Source organism: Rhinoraja longicauda, chromosome 2 (genome assembly GCF_053455715.1).
Source record: "Rhinoraja longicauda isolate Sanriku21f chromosome 2, sRhiLon1.1, whole genome shotgun sequence".
Classification (NCBI taxonomy): Eukaryota; Metazoa; Chordata; class Chondrichthyes; order Rajiformes; family Arhynchobatidae; genus Rhinoraja; species Rhinoraja longicauda.
In genome coordinates, this window is record NC_135954.1 from 74,630,972 (window position 1) to 74,657,289 (window position 26,318).

General features: G+C 42.7%; 1 protein-coding gene across 2 annotated transcripts in view; it reads left to right on the forward strand.

Moving 5' to 3' along the window:
* Positions 1 to 26,318, forward strand: part of cdk6 (cyclin dependent kinase 6) — a 152,339-nt gene that overhangs the window by 112,391 nt on the left and 13,630 nt on the right. For both annotated transcript variants that reach the window (XM_078421352.1, XM_078421349.1), the window contains exons 5-6: positions 9,316 to 9,425; positions 20,614 to 20,664. In XM_078421352.1, coding sequence (XP_078277478.1) covers positions 9,316 to 9,425; positions 20,614 to 20,664 — 161 coding nt within the window. The remainder of the gene's footprint in view (positions 1 to 9,315; positions 9,426 to 20,613; positions 20,665 to 26,318) is intronic.

Genomic DNA, 26,318 nt, shown 5'->3' on the forward strand with positions numbered 1-26,318 from the left:
TCCTGTCTCCATCAAGGGTATGGATGTGCAGTTGACCAAAGAGTACAAGTACCTTAGAGTGTACCTGGGCAGTAAACTGGACTGGTCCAGGAACACTGAGGCACTGTATAAGAAGGGACAGAGCCATCTACACTTTCTGAGGAGGCTACACTCTTTCAACATCTGCAGTAAGATGCTGCAGATGTTCTATCGATCGGTGGTGGCCAGTGTCATCTCACTTCACTGTTGTGTGCTGGGGTAGCAGGGCGAAGGACGTGGACGCCAACAGAATTAACAAGCTAATCAGGAAAGCTGGCTCCGTCCTGGGGGTGGAGTTGGATTCATTGGTCTTGGAGGAGAGGATGCTCCTCAAACTGCGGAACATCTTGGACAATACAGCTCACCAGCTCCAGGACACACTGGTCAACCTGAGGAGCACTTTCAGCAACAGACTGGTTCCACCAAGATGCAGAACAGATGCCACAGGAGATCCTTTTTCCCGGTGGCTATGAAATTGCACAACTCCTCCCATTTCTGTCATGGGGTAGACTGATTCCCCCCCCCCCCCCCCCCCCTCCAATCCTGGACTCTCCACTAGTCACTTTAATTTCACGTTTCATGTATCGTTGTCATATGACTGTTGGCAGACCAATTTCCCTCCTGGGATAAATAAAGTTATATCGTATCGTATCGTATTCGTCCCCCATTTCCCTCTTTCTCCCCTTTTACCTACCAACCACCCCCCCCCCATCTTTCCCTCCTCCCTTTTCCTTCCACCATATCCCTCCCTCCGGCTATAAATTTAACTCTTCGTCTTCCTTATCTGACACCCGTTGTCTCCATTTTACCTGAATCATTTATCACTTACTCCAGCCATCTGCCACTCAACCCCCCCTCCTCACCTGTATCCACCTATCACTTGCCAGGGTTTATCCCACCCCTATGTCTCATTAATCTGAAGTTGAGTCCTGACCTGAAGTGTCATTTGTCCATTCCTCCAGAAGTGCTACCTGTCTGCAGAGTTCCTTCAACGGTTTATTTTCTGTTGGATGTTTGGAAAATGATGATCAGAGTCTTATGTATTTTTAAAGAGGAAATAGCAACCAAAATCACGTGAAAGCAGGTCCACGTTATAGGCAGATCTGCCTTTCTTAATACAGGGGTTATGGGATTGAGTTATTGGGAGCGGTCAGAGAGGCTGGGACACTTTTGTTTGGAGTATAGGAAACTGAGGGGTGACCTTATTGAAGTCAACAAAATAGGATGGGCAGGGGTTTAGTGAATGCCCGCAGTCTTTTAACTTAGGGAGAGGATTCTAAAATGATAGGGTGTGAAAGGGGAGAGATGTAACAGGGACCTCAGGGGCAACATTTTCACTCGGGATGGTCCATATCTGGAATGGTTTGGCAGAGGAAGCTATAAAATCAGATACAATTTAAAATTTTTAAAGACATCTGGACAGATATATGGATAAGAAGGGTTTTACGGGACATAGACCAAATACAGGAAAACGGGATGAGCCCAGTACGCCTACGGTCGACATTGACAAGGTAAGCAAAGAGGATGTTTCTATGCTCTATAGCTCAATAACTATAAACATATTAGAGACCCCTGTGATAGCACCCCCTTCCTTGGTTTTCACTATGATCCCTATCACTGGCTGATATTGTTTGGCCACTTGAATCTCGTCAGCCTGCTCCTAATAAAATCCAGGCATTATAGCCAGAGGGGAGACGAAGTGAGACAAAACGAGGTGTCTCCCTGCTAGCTGTGTTCCCCTGATGCAGATTTGAGGAAGACTGAGCCACTGGGACAAACCTGAGACCTTCAAGGCCACTGTGTGGTCAAGACTGGACAGTCGGGAAGAAGCCCTAGACAGCCAGTGCCTCTACCTAAGACTAAGACTGAGTGGCTCGGGCAAGCTGGAGAAGCCAGTGCCTTTTCCTGCCCACAGACAGTGAGGAACTATGCCCACCCACAGAGGCAGACTGAGCCACCAGTATAATCCAGAGACTGTCAGAGCCGCCTCTGCAAATCCAAAGCTGAGCTGCCAGGATAAACCTGAGACTGCCAGCTCCTCCTCTCGAGACAAGGGTGAACTGCAGAGAGAAGCCTGAGAAGCCTCCTCCTTCAAAGACCAGGACTGATCTGCTAGAACAACCCCATGGTCACCAGCACCACGGCAATTATGCCCTGAAAGTGAGGGACAGCACTCCCATGCAGTCCTAGACTTTCTGACAACTATAGATAAAATATATACTTAGGTTCACCCTACTGCGAGCGTCAGTGTGGTCAGTGCCGAACCCGGCATCATACCCGATGCCACGCCCCATCATTCAGTTTATTGTTTTCTTATCCATTAAGTCTCTCCAAATTCAACCTGTGGTAGATCCATTCTCAAAAACATGATGGCATTATGCTCTACCAGTTGAGTATTTCCACTTTTGATATTTACAGATGGACAAGAGCTGTTTCAGGGTAGTCAGCATGGTTTTGTATGTGGGAGGTTGTGTCTCACAAATCTGATTGAATTTTTGAAGATGTGACCAAAAAGCTAGATGAAGGCAGAGCTGTAGATGTATATATGGATTTCAGCTAGCATTTGGTGAGGTTCTGCATGGTAGAATGCGCTGGAAGATTAGATCCCATGGGATCCAAGGAGAGATAGCTGAATAGGTAGAAAATTAGCTTCATGAAAGAAAGCAGAGGGTGATGGTGGAAGGTTGTTTTTCAGACAAGAGGAGGCCTGTGATCAGTGGTGTGCCTCAGGGTTCGGTGCTGGGTCCTTTGCTGTTTATGATCTACTAGACCAAGTGGACCCGTTGGGCCCAAACCACTCCTGCATTGGTGCAGCACCCTCTCTTCCCCCTCCACCCTCACCCCCTCCCCTCCCTCCACCCCCCTCCCCCTCCCTCCTCCCTTCCCCTCCCTCCCCCCTCCCCTCGCCCTCCCCCCTCCCCTCGCCCTCCTTCCACCCCCCTCCCACTCCCCTCCCACTCCCCTCCCCCCTTCCCCTCCCCCTTCCCCATCCCTCCTCCCCCCTTCCCCTCTCCCCTTCCCCTCTACTCCTTCTCCTCACCCCCATCCCCCCCCACTCCCTCCCCTTCAACCCCCCCTTATCCTCCATCTTCCCCCTCCCTCCCTCCACCCCCCTCCCTCCCTCCCTCCCCCTCCCTCCCTAGGAGATAGATTTAAGCTTTAAAATGCGAATAACTTTAAAAATATAACACCGATTTCAATTAAACTTCTTCCATTAGCACCAACGGGACGGCGGTGAGTAAGGTGGGCCTAAAATTGGCGTGCTATCATGTACCGTTTTGGCTGTAGTTCAGGAACAAACAAACAAAGACAAGAGTTTTAGTATATAGATGTTACATGGTATTATGATATATTGGCTATAATAGATGATAAGGTTCTGGCTCAAATATCGGTAAGAATGAGTATTAGACTAATTAGTATGAGTATTAAATATTCAGAATTGCAACGCATTCAGAAAAGGTAGGGAAGTAAAAAATAAAGGGTTGCTGTACCAAGAAAGAATACATAGCAGTTGTTCAGAGGGATTACATACAATGGGATACAAAGGCTTAATCCATTAGAGTAAAGGACTAATAAATGAGGAAACATGAAAGGCATACGAGAAGAGTACAGCAATTATCTTGGACGATTTTAATCTGATATTCATTGGATCTATCAAATTGGGCACTGTAGAAGATCATAGCTTTTTCCTCCATAATATTCTTGCTTTTTCTTTTCTACACTTTTTTCATGCTACCAACATTGTTCCACTTCTTGGCAAATTCCTGAAACTGAATCAGAAGGTGTATAACTTTGCTGTCATATTTGAGCCCCAAACTGAGCTTCATATCATTATTTGTCTACCTGTTGCAGAAATTTCCATTTGTGCCTTTGCTGTCTCTAAACTTGATTCTTCCCTGGTGATCACCCGTCTTCTTCCAAAGCTTTACTGCTTATATACTAACTCACAACCTGGTGTCACTTGAAATCACTGGTAATCTCCAGAAATGTCTATGTGCAGGCATGTGAAATGTACACAGTACGTGGGATAAATTTAGTGCCCTGTGAGATCCACACAGCATGTATCCTTTGGATTTGGTGATAAGGAATTTGATTATTCCTTAGTGCAGAAATATGTAACACTAAGCAAATAATACCTGGGTCCTTATCTTTACTCTTTGTTTCTTCCAAGCCTTTACTCTTGGCAGGCAAATAAACTGCAGATTTTGTGTCTACCTTTACTCTTGGCAAATTCATTTAAACCCTACCCCAGATTTGTTGGACAATGGGGTCAACTCTGAAAAATTATCTCTGCTGCAGAATTAGTCCAAATGCCTCAGGAATCAAAATATTTCCTCCAGCACTACTACTCATGCCACATATTTGCCTGCGCTGTATTCATTTTTCTTCACTCGAGTCATGGAGACATATTGCATTGAAACAGGCTCTTCGGCCCAACTTGCCCCATCTACACTAGTCCCACCTGCCTGCGTTTGGCCCACATCCTTCTAAACCTATCCTATCCATGTACCTATCCAATTGTTTTTTAAACATTGCGATAGTACCTGCCTCAACTACCTCCTTTGGCAACTTGTTCCATATACCCACCACCCTTTGTGTAAAAAAAAGTTGCCCCTCGTTCCTATTAAATCTTACCTTAAATCTCTGGCTTGTTCTCAATTTCCCTACGCTGGGCAAAATACACCGTACATTTACCCGATCTATTCCTCTCATGCTTTTGTGCACCTGGAGTCATGGAGTCATAGAGTGATACAGTATGGAAACAGGCCCTTCGGCCCAACTTGCCCACACTGGCCAAATTGTCCCACCTGCCTGCGCTTGGTCCATATCCCTCCAAACTTGTCCTATCCATGTACCTGTCTAGCTGTTTCTTGATAAGATAACCTCTATAAGATCACTCCTCATCCACCTGCAGGTCCTAGCCTGCTCAACCTCTCCCTTTAGTTCGAAGGTATCACAAAATGCTGGAGTAACTCAGCGGGTCAGGCAGCATCTCATGAGAGGAGGAATGGGTGACATTTCGGGTCGAGACCCTTCTTCAGACTGATGTCAGAGGAGGGGGCGGGACAAAGATAGGATGTAGTAGGAGACAGGAAGACTAGTGGGAGAACTGGGAAGGGGGAGGGGATAGAGAGGGAAAGCTTGGACTACCTGAAGTTAGAGACGTCAATGTTCATACCGCTGGGGTGTAAACTACCCATGTGAAATATGAGGTGCTGTTCCTCCAATTTGCAGTGGACCTCACTATGACAATGGAGGAGGCCCATTACAGAAAGGTCAGACTGGGAGTGGGAGGGGGAGTTGAAGTGCTCAGCCACGGGGAGATCAGGTTGGTTAAGGCAGACTGAGCGGAGGTGTTGAGCGAAATGATCGCCGAGCCTGCGTTTGGTCTCGCCGATGTAGAGAAGTTGACATCTGGAACAGCGGATACAATAGATGAGGTTCCATCTTCTACCTATAGTTCACGCCCTTGAGTCCTGGCACCATCCTCATAAGTCCTTTCCAGCTTAACACATCTTTCCTATAACATGGTTACCAACACTGAACACATTACCCCAAGTGTGTCCTCACAAATGTCTTGAACAAAGGTAACATGACCTCCCAACTTCTTTAGTCAATACTCTGATTGATGAAGGCAAATGTGTCGAAAGCCTTCTTGACCACCCTATCTACCTGTGAAGCCACTTTCAAGGAACCATGTACACGTACTCCTAGATCCCTCTGTTATCATATCATATCATATCATATATATACAGCCGGAAACAGGCCTTTTCGGCCCTCCAAGTCCGTGCCGCCCAGTGAACCCCGTACATTAACACTATCCTACACCCACTAGGGACAATTTTTACATTTACCCAGCCAATTAACCTACATACCTGTACGTCTTTGGAGTGTGGGAGGAAACCGAAGATCTCGGAGAAAACCCATGCAGGTCACGGGGAGAACGTACAAACTCCTTACAGTGCAGCACCCGTAGTCAGGATCGAACCTGAGTCTCCGGCGCTGCATTCGCTGTAAAGCAGCAACTCTACCGCTGCGCTACCGTGCCGCCCCCACTACAACAATCCCCAGAGCCGTGCCATTCACTGTGTAGGTCCTGCCCTAGTTAGACTTCCCAAAATGCAACACCTCTTTATTATCTATACTAAATGCCATTAACCATTCCTCAGCCCGTCTGCCCTAGTGATCAAGATCTTGCTGCTATTTTTGACAATCATCTTCACTATCTAAAATACCACTCACCTAATGTCACTAGCACATTGTTATCATATCATCATATCATATATATACAGCCGGAAACAGGCCTTTTTGGCCCTCCAAGTCCGTGCCGCCCAGCGATCCCCGTACATTAACACTATCCTACACAATTTAGGGACAATTTTTACATTTACCCAGCCAATTAACCTACATACCTGTACGTCTTTGGAGTGTGGGAGGAAACCGAAGATCTCGGAGAAAACCCACGCAGGTCACGGGGAGAACGTACAAACTCCTTACAGTGCAGCACCCGTAGTCAGGATCGAACCTGAGTCTCCGGCGCTGCATTCGCTGTAAAGCAGCAACTCTACCGCTGCGCTACCGTGCCGCCCTGTTCTGGGACATTAGCACATTTTCTCCAGCTCCAAAACTCCAAATCCTTTGCACCATGGCCATTGTTTCTTTGTGGATCAGAATTTTGTTGTTGTTACTTTCCCGATATTCAATGAGTCCCAATTGTCAAACTTACCTACAGAATTTCTGAGATAATTTTTTTTGTGATATATCTTTTAGCAACTGACAAAAAGAATATAATTACCTTGATAAATGTAAGAGCTCAACACAAATATTTACAAGAACATTCATTTTGGATCTAGGAGCAGCTAGCCCTTACTTAATTTATTGTTATAATGAAACACAAATAGAGCCTGAACGATGCAAAGGGTTAATATGAATAGCAGCAGATGTATCGTGACCGAGTTTACATTTGAACAGATATGTGCATGAATGTGGGCAGTTCCAAATCACGCATCTTTTTCAATTCATGGAAAAGCTTTTGGCCATTAACACCAAGATCTGGTTAACCAAAAAACCCTGGGTTTCTCATTTAACTGAGTTTCCTCTTCATTTCTAGTGACCCCGGCCGGATGGTAAAAATTGTTCTTCTGGTCTTCCTCTACATTTATTTTGCATTATTTTTTTTTACTTTCGATCAGTATAGTATACTTTTTCCATGCCAATTTTTGAAATCTTAGGAAAAAATGAATTTTTTGCACAATATGAAACTGAAAATGATAAATTTCGACATTTATCTAAATTTGCATGAGTTTTTCCATAGTCAATGAGTTTTTATACTGAAAAACATGAGATCCCCATAGCAGGTGGTAAAGAGGTGCATATTTCAGACACTTCCTGAAATAGGCTACTGTCCCAATTTCATCCTGTTACTTCAGCTAATGGTTAATTCATGGGCTAAAATTTGCCATGGATGAAGTCATGAATACATGGTGCATAGATAGACAGTACCATATTTATCATTTACATACAACAGGAGAGATCAACTCATTTGTATTAACAAGGAACTGCAGACGCTGGCTGACACAAAAGGACACAAAGTCTGGAGTAACACAGTTGATCAGGCAACATCTCTGGAGGTCAGGGATAGGTGACGTTTCAGGTTGAGACCCTTCTTCAGATCTGAAGATTCAGTCTGACCCAAAGATAATAGAGCAGAGCAAGATAGACCACTCGACCCTAAAAACTGTAGTATGTCATGGCACCATTTTAGTAGGCAGAAACTTGCAGAAACATTTAAAAAGAAAAATAACATAATCTGTGAATTGATAGATGATATATATTCTGCATTTTTATGGTATCATCACACATACTGTTCCCCCAAAACACTGATTACACTGCGTGAGGCATAGAGAACGGCAGGTTTTGCTTACTAAAATGGCGGATGTTACACTCCTTTGCGTACTACACTTCAGTATAGGCGATTTTGACGGAGTGGTCTATCTTGCTCCTCTAGTATCTTTGGTCTAACCCAACCCAAAATGTCACCTGTCCATGCTTTCCAGAGATTCTGCCAAACCTGCTGAGTTACTCCAGCACTTCATGTTCATTTATATTAAGATGTGGCAAATATGACTTTGTTATTTATTTGGAAAAAAAGTGTATAAATGTAATTGTTAAAGAGCATCAGGTTTTTCTTATTTTTAACTTTGCTTGCAAAATTGATGTCCAGATCTTCTTTCTCCAAGAATAAAGGACAACAGGGCTATGGAGCTAAGTGACCAACACTTGTCCTGTAATACTTTTAAACTACCTGGAAGAGCAATTGAAAAACTCGAACATACAGAGTTCAGATCAAGAGCAGGGAAGTAGTTATCCTATGTGATTACCCTTTTGGCTGGCTGCCATATACATCATTAACAACCTGGATTCTGTGCTGTAACGATTCTATGATCCAACTATTATTGATGTAGTTAGATGTAGATGTCACATATTTATTTGTGTTATTGAGTTCTTCTGGAGAAGGCAGCAAAAGTAAAATAAATTCTTCCAATGTGTTGGTGGCAGCACCTTTGAGATTCTGTTGCTATAATGTGTATATTACATATATGGTGTGGGTATATAATATTTCTATGTATATATATTTAATATATATATTTTATATATAAATATTACACACAAACACACACACATGTATATATATATACGTGTGTGTGTTTGTGTGTGTATATATGGGTTTTTTTAATTATTTTTTATCTAATAGTGGCTTTTGCCTCATGTCTATCTTTGGGGAAGGAACCTCATGGAAGTTTGTCCTGACTGATCCCTTGGACAAAGCTCCTAGAGTTAGGTATTGTGGAATATTAAAAAATCTGAAGACTTTTGTGCTTGGTATAATGGCGTGTGAATATGAATGCTGCCATAGGGAACTCACAGCCTTATTGTGACTCCTGTGGCAAAAAAGACCTCTTCCCCAGAAGGGACGGTGATTTGAGAAGGGCCAGAATCTTTGTAATGCGGCACAGTCTTCCAATACTTTTCTTTGAGGAAATATAGACAGAGAATACACTTGGGAAATGCCTCTTTTGTTTGGTTGAAATGCCTTAATGAAGTGGAAAGTGGTTTCTTGCAAAGGAAACACGACACGTGACAATTTGTAGTGTTTATGTATCTTTTAGACCAAGTGAAAGGATGCACTCTTGATCTATTCATTGTGAAGGTATCAACAAAACTGTATTTTGAAATGTAAACTTTGTGCCGTCATGTTGTTCTGACCTGCACTAAATAGATATTTTGCATTTACAGGTTGTCACCTTGTGGTATCGGGCACCAGAAGTTCTGCTGCAGTCTAGTTATGCAACACCAGTTGACCTTTGGAGTGTTGGCTGTATATTTGCAGAAATGTTTCGTCGACGGTAAGCCTCAAATTAGAGCCTGCATCTTATATTTATTTAAGAACAAAGTGAGTCATGAGGCACATGCCTGCTCTTTCATTGTAGGAAATCAGCACAACTTGGAGGTTACAATTCAACCTCAATCACAGGTGTCAACACATATAATATAGTAGTAGCTCTACGCTGAACTCGCTTCTGAAATTTAGCCTTTCAGAAGCAGAGTGCAATTTATAGCTGCTCCTCAATCGCCCATTTAACTTGTGTGTCCACCGATGAATTTCTACCCTCACTGACCTCTGCTGTCTCTGAGATGGAGATCCATTAGATAAAGCCTTTCTCGTCTCCATGCGCAATTGTACAGTTTAAACATGTGACCGTATATTTTAACTAAAGGGTTGGGGGACATTGTCCAATTTAGAGACGGGTCTCATTGTCATGCTCCTAATGAATAGGTGGCCTACCGCATCTCCCAGCTTTGGATCAGCACCAGATTCAGAGGTCTGAAGGTCAACAGAGCTACATGGGTGCAGGTGTAAAGTGCCTGGAGTGGCCAGAGGACCTATTGGTGATAGCAGCCAATAATATACTTGTGAATTAAAAAATAGAATTCTCACTGCACCTTACCTCGTAAAAATTCTGTCATATCCTTGTTCTTATTTCTCTGACTTATTGGGAATGGCTAATACATTGATAGTTCATTTTTATTTAGTACAGGATTTCCAAATCCAAGTGTTCTGTTTGGACCCATTTTACTAATAATTTTGCAGATATTTTCCCTGTAGAATATCAGCTTTTTTTTGTCTTCTGTCTAAAATGGTGATTAAACTAGGGCTAAAGGTACTCTAAATTATAACAGAACACTAAGACCGAGAAATTGACACTACACTAGTTGTGCCTGTTTTACAGGCACTATTTGAGGAAACAATGACATTGGGGAAATATGCATGGAACCTTTGATCTTATTATTATTATTATTTTATTTTATTAGTCTGTAATTTACCTAAGTTTGTTTGTTTTAACTACATCTGAAGTCAACCTAGGGCTCTTTGCAAATGCAACCAAACAACTTGCTCTCAGCGTTTTCATGAGATGCAGAATGTGACTATGCACAGAACCTCAGGATTCACCATCGAGGAACGGAAAATATTCCCGTCACTGTCCCCTCATGCATTAAAAAATGAGCACGCCTGAATTTCTGGCTCAAATTCCTCTCTAATAGAGCCAGCAGATAAGTTTAGTCATCAGCTCTTCCCATGCAACCTCCCTGTTGTGTTTTCTAAGAATGCTGCTGCAGTTGACTAAGATATATTTTCTTTGATGCCACTCCCAGTCTTGTGAGACAACAGGGGGTTATGACTGGCTCTATCACAGGCCAGTTCTTCGCCGTGTCAAGTGCATTATTATCTGGTGTTTAGCAGTAAAGCGATGTCGTACATGTTTGCGTCACTGGAAAGCAGAACCAAGATTTTTTTTTAAACACATTTGGAGTTTCTGTCAGCTGGACAGGATGATAAAAATTCTTAAGTTGGAAATACAGGAAAAATCCTGGTGACAAGCACCATCTCTGCCTTTCAATGTAAATATTCAAAACATATACTTAAATTTAACTTCCAATATTTTACAGCCCCTACATTATTTCTAACGTAAATTGCAATGGTGCTCTGTACTCTTTTGAATTTGCAATGAGTTAAGTACCTCATTAACAGGAGAGAAGAGAAACCATTGAAACACATTGAATGATTCAACTTACATTTGTTCCTATAGGCGTAGTACTTGGATTTTCCTGCTTGTCTGCTCACCAGCTTGCAATGCATACCCGAGAGTGCGATATGCTTTTAAACCTAGGTGTCAGTTGACACTGGTAATATCTCTGTAAAGTATCGTCACTCTGATCTTGTGCATCTAATTTTTTTTTAAATTTGCTCCTGTGCCACCTCATCAGCCATCCAGTACCACCCCTGCCCACACTCATCACCAGTTATTCATCCACTAATTTGAGAGTCTGACTGCAACTGCATTAAAGGCATTTCATTCACACCAAACCTTCCTCTCCCCTGTAATAATAATAATTATTATTATTATTAATTTATTACCAATGTGATAATGTTACCATAGATGTATAGCACGTCAGCATTTTGATTACACTCTGAGTTACAGGGCTTTAAAGCACAAAAACAGGCCCTTTCGCCCACATTGTCCATGTCTGGGTCCATCCCCTTTGCATTTGGTCCTTCCAATCCATACATCTGTCCAAATGTCTATTGAAAGATGCAATTCACTCTAGCATTCCGAAACAATATCAAGTGCCTGGTGGGGTTTGGTGCTTAAACATCACTGCTTGTTTCATTCTTAAATTAAAGAAAAATACTCAAAGGTGATGCATGGAGAATAGTGTCTGTGCTAAGACAAGTTGTGACATGAGGTGGCCAGTCCACTTTACCAGTGAGCTGAACCACAAACTCAAATGTGTGAAAACATTTTTTTTAAAGGCATAGCATGCTCATATTTTGAGATAGAAGTGCCAAATTGTACATCCTGAAGATATATCAATATGTTTAGTTCTTAAGTGCCATGGTAACAAACTGCAGTCATGAACATCATTTGAAAATAGTCTTTACTTACGCCCCTATATGTAAGAAGTATTGGAGTACCTCAGCATGTCACGCAGCATCTCTGGAGAACATGGATAGGTGACGTTCATTATGTGACCCTTCTGTGACTCATAAAAACTGAAACTGAAAGGTTTTCTTGATTTCAACTTAGGAATATGTCTGGTTTTCATTAGATTGATGACCTGTATCAAGAATGTTGAGTGTCACTGTTGTACTTTTTATATTTGGAATTTCCTTGCCTTCCTCTTGTTCACTTTGAATCATGCTGCTTTTCACTCAGCATTCTCTATGATCAGTAAGAGTGCAATTTTACTTGAACTTTTCCTCATCACCACTTCCCCACACTCACTAGCATCCTTGTGTAATATTGCACCTCTATCATGAGGTTCATAGAAAATATACATTCATACCAACAATTTAAATTTATATGGCATTCTTATCCTGTTTACACATCCCAGATATTCCGCAGGAGTATTATCAAACAACGTTTGGGGCAGAACCCAACATAAGCACATATCAGGACCTAACCAAACATTTGGCTAGAAGTGGGTATTACAAAATACTTAAAAGGAAAGAGGTCTCAGACACATAATGTTGTCAGTGTTCCATGTAGCATTGTGTAGGAAGGAACTGCAGATGCTGGTTTAAATCGAAGATAGACACAAAATGCTGGAGTAACTCAGGCAGCATCTCTGGAGAGAAGGAATGAGTGGCATTTCGGTTCGAGACCCTTCTTCAGACTAGGTCTCGACCCGAAACATCTACAGTATAGCATTGGAGCATCAGAGTACACTGGCAGAGTGGTTAAATTACTAAACCAGCAGAGAAGGTTTGAAGCTATTGATCCAGAAATATGAGTTTGAATCCCAATATTTGTAGCTGAGGAAAGTAAAGTCAAATAAATAAATCTACATTTTTAATTAAGTCTAACACATAACCATGAGACTACCAGATTGTTGTAAAAACCAATCCAATTTACTAATGTCCTATAGCAAAGGAAATCTGTAATTTTATCGGTCTGACTTTTACATGATTACAAGGTGGTCAACTCCAAACCATTAGTTCGGCTACAACTGGAGTATTGTGTCCACTCTAGGGACCATTCATTCAGAACAATATAAAGGCTTTGCAGAGGGTGCAGAAGAGATTTACCTACATGTTTCCAGGCAAGAGATATTTCAGTTGTATAGGTACACTGGAGAAGGCAGGTTGCCTACTTGCAATGAGGCAAATGAGAAAAGATTTGATAGTTTTTTTAAATGGTGAAAAATATAGACAAAGGATTGTCAGAAATATCAAGAACTGAGTCATTGGATAAAGTTCATTATTACAAGAACCAAAAGTGATATGAAGATTTTTTTTAAAGTCACATAATGAATGGTAGGGTGGTAGGCATTGCCATGAGTGAGACTGATCAATTGCAGCATTCAAAAGTGAGTTGGATAAGTATCTGATGGAATTCATTTGGCGCACAAAGTGGGAGAATGGGACCAGCTGGATCATCCAAATGATTAAAGAAGACACCAGTTAATTGAGTCATAAAGAAATGACCATTTCTGTAATCATCTTAAGGTAAACAAAATGTTAAGTCAAGGCTCACAGGAATCCTCCTCCTTTTCTGCCTTCTCATCAATTCCATTGCATGGCTTAGTGGGTTGAGATTCATGTTATGGATGTCAAAGACTTTCAGATCAATTACTGATATAGATATGCGCCTTAACTCACCTACCCATCTCTAAAGAGACAGGTAACAATGTGGGCTTCTATCGGCCATGGGAGCAACTCCACAACACTTTGGAGTATTGTGTCCCTGATCGAGGGAATATCATTAAATTGCAAAGGATGCAAAAAAGATTTATAAGGATATTACCATGTCTGGAGGACTGGAGGAGAAGCCGGATAGGCACTTGGAGCATGGGAGGCTGGGGATGACATTATTAGAGGGGCATATGGACAGGATGAGGAGCTACAGTCTTTTCCCCAGGGCGGGGAAACCAAAACTGGAGGGCATAAGTTTAAGGTGAGAAGGGAAAAAGATTTAAAAGGGACCTGAAGGGCAACATTTTCAGACAGAAGGTAGTGGGTGTATGGACTGAGCTACAAGAAGTGGTAGGCATGGGTGCAATTACACCATGTAACAGGTACAGATAGACGGATTGGAAAGGTTTAATGGATATGGGCCAGGCACAGGCAAGACCCCTATCAGAGTCTTCAGGGCCTCAGGAAGCACTGATATTGTGTTAGCTTGGCACCTGTGCTGTGATGGCCACAACTTGAACACTGGGGCGGCACGATAGCGCAGCGGTAGAGATGTTGCCTTACAGCGCTTGCAGCGCTGGAGACCGGGTTCGATCCTAACTGTGGGAGCTGTCTGTACAGGGTCTGTACGATCTCCCTGCGTGACCGCATGGGTTTTCTCCGAGATCTTCGGTTTTCTCCCACACTCCAAAGACGTAATTGGCTTGGTATCAGTATAAATTGTCCCTAGTGTGTAGGACAGTGTTAATGTGCGGGGATCGGTGGTTGGTGCGGATTCGTGGAGCCGAAGGGCCTGTTTCCACGCTGTAAATCGAAACTAAACTAAACCTGCTAGAGGAAGAGTGTAAGAAAAGTGACACCACATGTGCAATTGTACACGTGGACCTTAGAGTCCATGGAAGTCCACTTTGGTCTCTTAGTTGACTAGTGGGGAAGTTTTATCTCAACAGGCAGTAAAATAGTGTCTAGGAAAAAGGGACTTTCAGCTGCAACCAACCAGAATATGCTACGCCAGCTTCAGACATTTTCAGTACTATCTTCATCGAGGTAAAAGGTAAGCTGCAAGCTGCAATGTAACCAGCAGTCTCTTTTTACCATAGCAATATAATGGCTCTACTTATGAACCATCTCGTCAGTCACCCCTCTGCAAGGTGTGATGTTGCAGTTTAAGGGGGAATTCAGATTGCTTATGCAGTCTTTTGGTGGATGTTGTCTCGTTCAGTTGTCTACACAATCTTTATTGTGCTGTTTTCAGCTTCAGTACACTAAGTTTAGGCAAATAAAAATATGTATAGTCGGCTATGATCAAATAGGAATATTTAAAGTGTTCAAAGGGGAATGGTATTAATATTTTGGGACCTAAGACTTTCCCATTGTGTAGGTAAAGAGATTGAATACAATATTTTACACCAATTGAAAGGAAGTAATTGCAACCTTTTCAAGGGATTTGGCTGCTCGTTCCCTCCATTGTGCTTGTTAAGTCAGAAATAATATGCTTGAAGAAATGTGCACCTACTTATTATAAATTTTGATCGGTTTGCATTTCTCTGGGAAGAGAAGTGTTCTACCTTGTGACATTTTATAAAATTGCTAGTTCAATCCATTAGACAGCAACAAATTAATAAAAAATGTCAACCCTGCCTAAAGGCCAGTGGGAAACCGTTTTTGTTGTGATATAATGACAAACGATGAACAATAAATCCTTACACCTTTCCAGTTTCTGTTGGTCAAAATACCTCAGATTACTGGGCCCATCCCTCATCACCCACGCAAACTAAAATTGCAGGTCATGCACACAAAATGCTACACTGCATAAGGAGCAAATTCTGGTGACTGACTGTAGGGATTAAGATATGCAGTTACATCTGTTCTATTTTATCAGGTATTGAATACAGCAGATAATCATAGTTGGATTTGGTTTTGAAAGAATATAAATCCCAGCAAGTTTCTAATTAAAATCCAACATAAGTCTGGTGGGAAAATGACTTAGGATTCTCAAGCTCTGTACTTGTTTTGGCATGTCACTGCTTACAGTGATTGAAGAACAGAACTGGTTTGCCCATCTGAGATTAGCATTTTTTCATTGCTGTGCAGTCTGCACACTGTTCTCTTGTTGTTGAGTATCTGTGTCTACTCTATCCTGTTCCAATTCTGTACAATAGACCCCTGCGCTATTTTATCTGCAAAGTTACTTATCTAAATACTATACTTTAATTGTCGGTTCCTGACCTTGTGTTGCTGCATAACATACCTGTACAATGTTCTTACATTGTTCAGACAAAGGATCTTTGATTTGAAGTGTTAAGTCTGTTTCTCTTTCCACAGATTCTGCCTGAACCAGTTGAGTGTTCACAGAAATTACTGTTTTTAAGTCAGAGCTCCAGCATTTACATCTTTTGATTTTCATTCTTACGTTGTTGTTATTTCAAGTTAACTGATCTCCATGCGGCAAGGCAAAATACCCGGATGGGAACAATTTATTCTTTTGTGTTAAGTCTGTGTCAGTTACATTTGATACAGTTTTTGAACTATAAGCTGTGAGCAAAATACCACTATTATATAAAGTCACAGTTAAACAGAAATTCTCACATATTTCCCCGTCCTCTGTCAGTGCACATATTGCACAGACTACTTATCTTCTAATCATATCTGGGCTAAACACAACCCTTCTTTGTTTTTTATCACACAGCCCTTCTTAATGTCCAGCAGTAGTGTAAGCATCAGGCAGTAAGCCAGGCCAATCCAGACTGCACGGCCAAGTCAAAAAAGATAAACCAATCTTCTAAGTGTTAACTTCAGGACTTCAGGCAGAGGCCAATGCCAGAACCCCACAAATGTATTCACAAACAGTTGTATTGGGCCCTGGTAAGACCACATCTGGAGTATTGTGTCCAGTTTTGATCTCCTAATTTGAGGAAGGACATCCTTGTAATTGAGGCAGTGCAGCGTAAGTTCAAGAGATTGATCCCTGGGATGGCAGGACTGTCATATGAGGAAAGATTGAAAAGACTAGGCTTGTATTCACTGGAGTTTAGAAGGCTGAGACGGGGGCTTATAGAAACATATAAAATTATAAAAGGACTGGACAAGCTAGGAAAAATGTTCTCAATGTTGGGCAAGTCCAGAACCGGGGGCCACAGTCTTAGAATAAAGGGGAGGCCATTTAAAACTGAGGTGAGAAAAAAACTTTTCATCCAGAGTTGTGAATTTGTGGAATTCTTTGCCACAGAGGGCAGTGGAAGCCAAATCACTGGATGGATTTAAGAGAGAGTTAGATAGAGCTCTAGGGGCTAGTGGAATCAAAGGATATGGGGAGAAGGCAGGCACGGGTTATTGATTGGGGTCGATCAGCCATGATCACAATGAATGGCCTCCTCCTGCACCTATTTTCTATGTTTCCATGTTTCTATGCAACTCAGGCTCCACTTAAGTGTAAGTGATGAAATTGCAGTGAAAAATGTCATGGGATATTAATGGGAGAGGCCCAAAATATAACAGTATAACAGTATAACAGAACTTTATTGTCATTCGGTATAAATACCGAACAAAATTTCAGCAGTCACAAGACACAGCAAAAAAGAAAAGAACACAGGACACATGACCCCAACACAAACATCCATCACAGTGACTCCAAACACCCCCTCACTGTGATGGAAGGCAACAAAACTTCCACTCTCTTCCCCCCGCGCCCACGGACAGGCAGCTCGACCCCTACCGAGGCGACCGACACGCACAGCCCCCGCAAGGGGATGGAAGGACCCACGGCCGAGCCGCACCGGGCACTGAAACGTCCCGCGGCCGAGCCGCGCCGGCGATGTTAAGTCCAGCGGCCAAGCCGCGCCGGGCGATGGAAGGCCCCGCGGCCGCGCCGGGCGCTGAACCGTTCCGCGGCCGAGCCACACCGGGCGATCGATGGCCCCGCGGCCGAGCCGCACCGAGCGCTGAACCGTCCCGCGGCCGTACCGGGCGATGGATGGCCCCGCTGCCGAGCCGCGCTGCCGAGCCGCGCTGGGCACTGTTAGGTCCCGCGGCCGAGCCGCGCCGGCGATGTTAAGTCCAGCGGCCGAGCCGCGCCGGGCGATAGAAGGCCCCACGGGCGATGGAAGGCCCCGCGGCCGAGCTGCGCTCCGGGGAAGAGACCTATATTTTGGGCCTCTCCCATTAATATCCCATGACATAAAAGAAAGGTTTCCCCCGCCCCACCCCACCCCCCACACCCCCCCCCCCCCACACATACAGAACCAAAAACAGAAACAAAAACCATCCCAACACCGACACAAACAAAAAAATGCAACAAGGTTGACATAAAGCTTAAAAGAATCGATTTTTAATTTCCCCAAATTTCAGGTTGTTGTCATTAAATGTTAAATTTAGAGCAATGAAAATTAGATGGTTATTTTTGCACTACAGATGAATAATTTGCCGCATAATTCAAACTACTTTCATTTCCTTGTATCATCCAAACATTATTCATCTTAAGTGTTAAGATCTGTTTGTGGAGACATAATGTGAAAGTGTTGGTGAAGATGTCTTTGCCTCTCCTGAGTCTTTTGATACAAGGTTGAATACAGAGGCTAATTTTATGATTCTTGCAAATTCTTAGCATCGAAGTTTTATCGATCGAACATGTTGGGAATCTGATCACAGAAGCCCAAGCACCCATTTTAAGCCCTTCACAATTATCCATCCATGTTTGGCCTCCACATTCTGCATGGTGCAGGAAATGTGTTGAGGGAGATGGTGTGCCTGGGTCCGGCATTCCTGGGCTAGGCATGGTAAATGGGTTGGATGTTGCTCCTGGGGTGGAGTATTCTTTACGCTTATAGCCTGACAAGAATAAAGGGTAAAAATGGCTTAATCGCCATATTTGAACAACCTCTAACTGCCCTTTTGAGAGCTAATGTAATGCCACTGACCACCAATGCAAGTGGGTTACAATGGCATGGCGAGCACAAATTGTGTATTAAACCTGATCTCATGCCTGGAACAAAAACTGCTCATTTATAAATCTCTACTTAAATAGTGATGACCAGCTGCCGCAGTGGCATTCCAACTCAAGCCTCTGGATCAATGACACTGGGCTCAGGCTGCAAAAAGAGTAACAACCATTATGATCCCTTATACTATAATGCAACGGTTGGCTACAGTTAAAATCAACCACGGTTGTATTTTAAAAGAAAAAACGAGGGATGTTGTCAAATCGGTAAAAAAATAGAGAATGCTGGAAATACTTATCGGGTCAGGCATCATTTGCGGAGAATAGAATGGTATTGACATTTCAGGTTGATGATGTCACAACTTTGGTGATTGGTAGTTAGCATTGATGGTCAGCTGGGGATGTGATAAAATGGACAATCGGCGGGGTGTCCGTATTGATAACCAGGGATAAGATTGCTTTTTTATTGCATGACCAATGACCGGTGATTGAAGGAGTCAGGCTGTGCGATGTTTCTGAAGGTGGCAGAGTGCGGGGGCGCCCAGTCAAGTAGGGACGTTGAAGATGACTTATCTGACAGCTTCCCTTTGCTAGCCCAGGACTGGTGCAGACAGGACCTGATCTGGGATGAATTGCCGGAGGAGATTATGAGCTATGCATGTGTGATTGATGATAGTAAGGTGACATTCTGGTGTATATCTTTTACATGCCACAATGAACGCTTTGAATTCTCTGTGCAAAAAAAATTCATGAATATTGCCACTTCCACGAAGTCCAATTTCCAATAACATTCCACTCTATATTAAATTTAGATCATGCAGTATATTAAAATCTTGCAAGGGTGTACAACATCTTCCTCCCTTAACTTGTGTTAAAGAGTTGGAGGTAATATGCAACTAGCTCGCCTATCTTTCCTGGCAAATCGTCTTTAATGATATCTATCACTAAGATCATATTGGAGAAATTAATTCAGTTATTTTGAATAACTGAAGGGAGGTACAGTTGGTAGAGCTGCTGCCTCACAGTGCCAGAGACCCGGGTTCAATCCCGACTTCTGTGTGGAGTTTGCATGTTCTCCCTGTAACTCCGTGTGTTTCCACCAGCTGCTCCAGTTTTCTCCCAGATCCGAAAGACATGCTGGTCTGTAGGTTAATTGGTCTCTTTAAATTGCTCAGTGTGTAGGGAGTGTATGATAAAATGGGATAATATAGAACTAGTGTGAACGGATGATCGATGGTCGGCAGGGCCGAAGTGCCAGCTTCTATGTTGTACTCTAAACTAGATACATTTACAGGTCCACCATTGATTTTCCGACATCCTAGGTTTGAGAGCTTTTCTGGATTATATGTTTTGCTGGACAATCAGAGGTCACGGCCTCCGAGAGGAGTCCAACAGTACCAGAACAGTCCAGCTAGGCCGCCGAGGAGCCAAGATACTAGAAACCACAAAGTCAGACTTGGAAGTTTGCTTTTGGAACGGATCGGCCAGCTCCGACCGGTCTGGAGTCCCAGAGCTGGAGTTTCCACAATCGGGGGAAATTCGACCCGCTAATCAGCTGTGGAAGTCGGCTATGGGAATGGATCTGCCAACTCTGACCGGGCCCCGGCTGCAGAGCCCCGGCTGCAGAGGATAAATTCGATCCGCCAACTGGCGCGGAAGTCCCGATGAGGTCAAGATCAGCCACCTTACCCAGCCTAAGCGCCACATATTCGGGGGGATTTCGAGTGCGCCAGATTAAAGGAGGTGCCAGAAAATTGATCAGAAAATTGAGGTGCCAGATCAGTTGCCAGAAAATTGGTGGTAGATATGTATCAGCAATCGTGGTGACTTTACCCAGAAAAACGAAACAATTTAATTAAGATTAAATGTCATTTTGATTAACAATTTGTTTTTATTTCCCCAGTGTCCTCTTTCGTGGTAATTCAGATGTTGATCAATTGGGAAAAATCTTTGAGTAAGTTATCTATCTTTTACATTGAAATGATGTGGAGATTTATAATTTAAAACAATGATAAACACACTTTACAAATATGGAAATAGTAAGTACTTTACCTGGTGTATTTAAAGTTTTTACTAAAATGTTTTGCTTAGATTTGGTAGTAATTATTTTTTTATATGTTGCCCTACAATGTAAATCACGCTATTCAAATGATCCTAAACTGACACAGAGCAAGAACTGATTTATTAATGGGCTGTCAATTTTGTTTGGCACACCCAGGTTACCAGATATCTTCTGTCTCCAGCTGTTGGTTTTAAAGTAATAGTTTACATGGACAACTTTCGTTTGGACATTATCACAAATGCTCACTCTTTTCACTCCCATCTTTCCCTCTACGCATCTTATATCTTCTCACTTTCCAAAACTATGACTCTGTTTCTCTGCACACCAACTGCTTTGCTTTCAGATTTCTGGTATCTACAGTTTTTTTCTTCAAATGCCTTTCCTTTTTAAAATATTATTCTTACTTCAGTCTTTAATTTTCTGACATCTTCTTTAGTCGTCTTGCAATCAATGAATCGTGAATTCTGCCCAAGGTTCCACAAACTCTGATCTCAACTGACCACAGAAAGCATAGTCTTGGATTGGTCTCTTCGTCTTTCTCGTGTCATGCCATTTTCCAGTTGAGATTTATTCATGAGAACCAGGATTTACCAATTCAACCTTTGGGATTAAAACTGCGTGTCTAGCAAAGTATTATCCCCCACCAAAGTATGGATGAACACTTCAAAAAGCATTTAGCAGTAAACCAATTTAGAATGAAAGCAAAAGAACTTAATGTGCTTTGGCAAAACTGGAAATGGGAAGCACAAAACTGTTGTGGTCTTTAATCCATCACAGATAAATTTATTATAAGGAGGAATGTTGGAAATACAAAACAACTGCAGACATAGAATAATTTGCCCGTTTGTTTCATTGAAATTTTATAAAACTAATCTAAATAGGATTTTTTTTAGTAGATTTTATATCAGAACTAATCATTTCTGAGGCTGGGTGGCATGGTGATGCAGCAGTAGAGTTACTTCCTTACAGCGCCAAAGCCCCAGGTCCGATCCTAACTACGGGTGCTGCCTGTATGGAGTTTGTATGTTTTCCCCACGACCTGCGTGGGTTTTCTCCGGGATCTCTGGTTTCCTCCCACACTCCAAAGACATTTAGGTTTGCAGGTTAATTGACTTGGTAAAATTGTAAATTGTCCCCGGTGTGTACAAAATAGTGTTTGTGTGAGTGGATCGCTGGTTGATGCAGACTCGGTGGGCCAAAGAGGCTGTTTCCATGCTAAGCTATTTCTAAACTAGCAGAAACCTTGAGAGTAATTTTTATACAAAAAACTAGGTTGTTTAGGTCAAATGGGATATAAAAATGTTTAAACTGCAATTCTAGCTAATAGGTTTATTATCCATTTAAATACGTCAAAGAAGTGTGTGTCTCATTTTTTTCTGTTTGAATTAAATGCTGACCTCAGGGTTTCCCTAGTTTCAGGAAACACAGCCTCAGGAAAGCTAGCAGCAAAGGATTGTACTTCCCACCCAACAGGGAGCAATGGCTATCAAACAGGCTTCTTTGCAGGTGGGCATTCTAGTTTTAAAAACAAACACATGGAGGTATTAGAATACCTCAGTCCTCAGGGTAGCATAGGGTTCAAAATCTCATCCTATTGAATAGCAATGCTATGGAATTTAGGAGGCTTTTACAGTCCCAATGTAATGTTCCAAGAAGTGGGTATAGTGATCATAGTTAATCATAATGAAACAAATGTATTATTCCTCTTTCTCAAATGAGGATGCAATGAAGCCAGTCAATGAGTTTCCAGCATGCCAAAGATGACAAGATGATGAAGGATGCAACAACACATTAATTTAAAAAATAATAACTAGTTGCTATTTTGATAGCAAAATATTTTCGATGGGGTAACTTCTCATGCAGTGGGTGCAGGTGATTGGAGATGTGGGAAGGATGATTTTAGTAATGCATTGATAAAGTCCCTTATGATAGGCTGATCCAGAAGATTAAAATGCATGGGATTAACAGTGACTTTGTCGTTTGGAGTCAGAATTGGCCTATTGACAGTGGATTGTTGTGTACGGATAAATATTCGGTCTGGAGGTCTGGGGTTCCACAGGGATCTGTGCTGGGACCACGATATATACATATATATACATATATATTATATATATATATATATATATATATATATATATATATACACATATACACACACATATATATGTGTGTATATATGTATATGTGTGTGTGTGTGTGTGCGTGACTTGGATGTTAATGTAGTGAGGTTGGTTCGTAAGTTTGCAGATGACACCAAGACTGATGGGGTTAGCAGACTGTGAGGAAGGCTGTCAAAGTATGCAGAAGGGAATAGATCAGCTACAGAAATGGGCGGAGAAATGGTAAATGCAGTTTAACCCAAAAAAGTTTTGGATGAGAATGTACATGGCATGATTAGCAAGTTTGCAGATGATGTAATAGTGGGTGGTCTTGTAGATAGTGAATGAAGATGGTTGTCAAAAATTGCAGGAGGATCGTGATCGGTTGGACAGGTGAGCTGAGGAATGGTTGATGGAATTTAATACAGAGCAACGTGAGGTGTTTCATTTTAGAATGTCAAACATGGGCAGAACCTCCAAAGGTTCTGCACCATTACTACTGTATTTCCTGAACAATGAAGTAGCGCGAGCACAGTGACCATGCACACAAATCAATTTCTCCTCTTGAATTTAATAGATGTTGCCGAGAGCACATTCAGAAAATCTTTGCTGCAATGCTATAGTACAATTTTTGCTTGGTTTGAGACAAGGAGCAGCGTAGATAGCCTTTGATTTACTGTCTCATTTTAAACTGGTCAGCCTCCTGAAGTCAATACGTAACATGCAAAACATATAAGGGTGCCAGTAAATTACATACATGCTTTCAAGTACAATATAGTTCTCTCACTTAGCTAATTAGTTTAGTTTAATTTAGTCTAGTTTACTTTGGAGATACAGCGTGGAAACAGGCTCTTTGGCCCATCGAGTCTGCACTGACCAACAATCACTGGTACACTAGTTCTACCTGACAGACTAGGGACAATTTACAGAAGCCAATTAAACTACAAACCTGCATGCATTTGGAATTTGGGAGGAAACTGGAGCACCCAGGGAAAATCCAGTGGTCACAGAGAGAATGTGCAATCTCCTTACAGACAGCACCCATAGTCAGGATCGAACCTGTGTTTCTGGAGCTGTAAGATAGCAACTATACCGCTACTCTACTGTGCCACTCACACCTTATGCTGCCTGCAATATAATTGACTACGTCTTATGTATTTACATTAAACCCTCTTTTTAATGGGACCCTTTATAACGGAAATGCCGACCCATCCCCAACTCATACTGCCTCCGCAGTCCCGACATCTGAGGCCACCCTCAACTTGCAAGGTTGCAAGGTGCACCAAGTCCTTCTTCATTCACCGCGTGGTCCGGTTGATTGACCTGTTTTTGCGGCTCACGTTGTAGCCCCTTGGCGACATCGCTTTCTTCAGGCCGCTGCCAACAGGATGCCCTTGGGCTACCATGGAGGTCCCTCCTCTCTCACCTGCTGCCTCTTCTTTCTGTTGGCCATCACTCGGTCCACTCAGACTCAATCCCCCCCCACCCACCTTCCACCGCCACCTCTTTCTGCCCTGGAGTCACCGACACACTTCACCTTGGAAGATGTCAGTGACTGCGGTTGAGAGGAAGGACAAGGCGGTGGGGAGCAGACAAGCGACGGATGAGAGGGGAGGGAGCCCACGGTGACCGAGCACGTCCTGTTGGTAGAGGCAGCCAGAAGAATGTGCGTCCTGCTGGGGGCTACAATATGAGCCGCAACAACAGCAGAGTGAATGTGTGAAGAAGGCCTGCTGGCACAGAATAGCAGCATCGACGCTCAGTTTTAAGGTCTCAACAAATGCCAGCACAAAATCAGAATCATAGAGAGAACAAGATATAAGGTTGTGGGCCAATCACCTTGGTTGGGGAGCAGGTTAAGGTTCAAGTGAAAGCTGATGAATGTTCCCCTAAGCACATCTCGCATCAAGGTAAAATCTGTGGTAAACAAGGGAGCTGCCTTATTGAGATATGATTTTCCTGCTAGGTTCTCCTGCAGCATATATGTATGGCCAATGTGCTAGCTACAAATCTGCTGTGAGTAAGCGCTGTTTCACAAATCTGCAAGCCTTACTTCCCCAGGATCTGACTTCAGTATGTTACACTTCCTTTTATCAGCCAGGAGCATTTAGCATTGGAGAATAATGGCAAGTGGTTGCCAGGGTTGGGTGGAGTTGAAATTGGAGGGTTATTATTGAACCCTTGCAAGCTCCATGAAAATAGACAATAGACAATAGGTGCAGGAGTAGGCCATTCACCCCTTCGAGCCAGCACCGCCATTCAATGCGATCATGGCTGATCACTCTCAATCAGTACCCCGTTCCTGCCTTCTCCCCATACCCCCTCACTCCGCTATCCTTAAGAGCTCTATCCAGCTCTCTCTTGAAAGCATCCAACGAACTGGCCTCCACTGCCTTCTGAGGCAGAGAATTCCACACCTTCACCACTCTCTGACTGAAAAAGTTCTTCCTCATCTCCGTTCTAAATGGCCTACCCCTTATTCTTAAACTGTGGCCCCTTGTTCTGGACTCCCCCAACATTGGGAACATGTTTCCTGCCTCTAATGTGTCCAATCCCCTAATTATCTTATATGTTTCAATAAGATCCCCCCTCATCCTTCTAAATTCCAGTGTATACAAGCCCAATCGCTCCAGCCTTTCAACATACGACAGTCCCGCCATTCTGGGAATTAACCTAGTGAACCTACGCTGCACGCCCTCCATAGCAAGAATATCCTTCCTCATGGCAACAGAATTAATCCTTGTTAAAAAATTTACATGGATACAAACACTATCCAAGGCGTTTCTCTAGTTGTCCTGATACCTCTTGAACTTTCACCTGGCTGTGTTTATGCTTCGGAAACTTCTCTCTCATAAAAATGTTAATAGTCTTTTTATTCCATATAATCCTTAACTTTAATTTAGCACAAGTTTGGACAGCTGATTTTTTTTTACATAGCTCTTAATGTGGAAATAGTAGATTTCTATTGAAATGTATTACACGTACGATTTTAAATAAATGACAAATATAACCAATACTTCTTTAAATGACATTGGACGATTTAGATTCTCTGTCCTGTAATTCGGCAAGAGAAATACATTGCCCTCCAGTGGCATCTCTGAGTATTGACAATACAACTGAATCTCTTCTGGGGTAGGGGCGACCTGTACAAAAGCCGGGGGACCAACCTTCTGGCAGGCAGGTTTGCAGCCTTAACAGCCGGGGGACCAACATTCTGGCAGGCAGGTTTGCTAGTGCTACACGTGTGGCTTTAAACTAAGTAGTGGGGGGGAGGGGTTGACCAATTGGGAATATGGAGATGGAGTTAAAGGCGAAGCCATTACAGGAGAAAATGCAAAGGACTCTCAAATAAATGGGAAGGGAAGTTCTAGAAGGGATAAGAGAGTAAGGTCAGTGCCAATTGTGACCGGTGTGAGAGGGGACGTGAATACCAAAATTAAAGTGTTG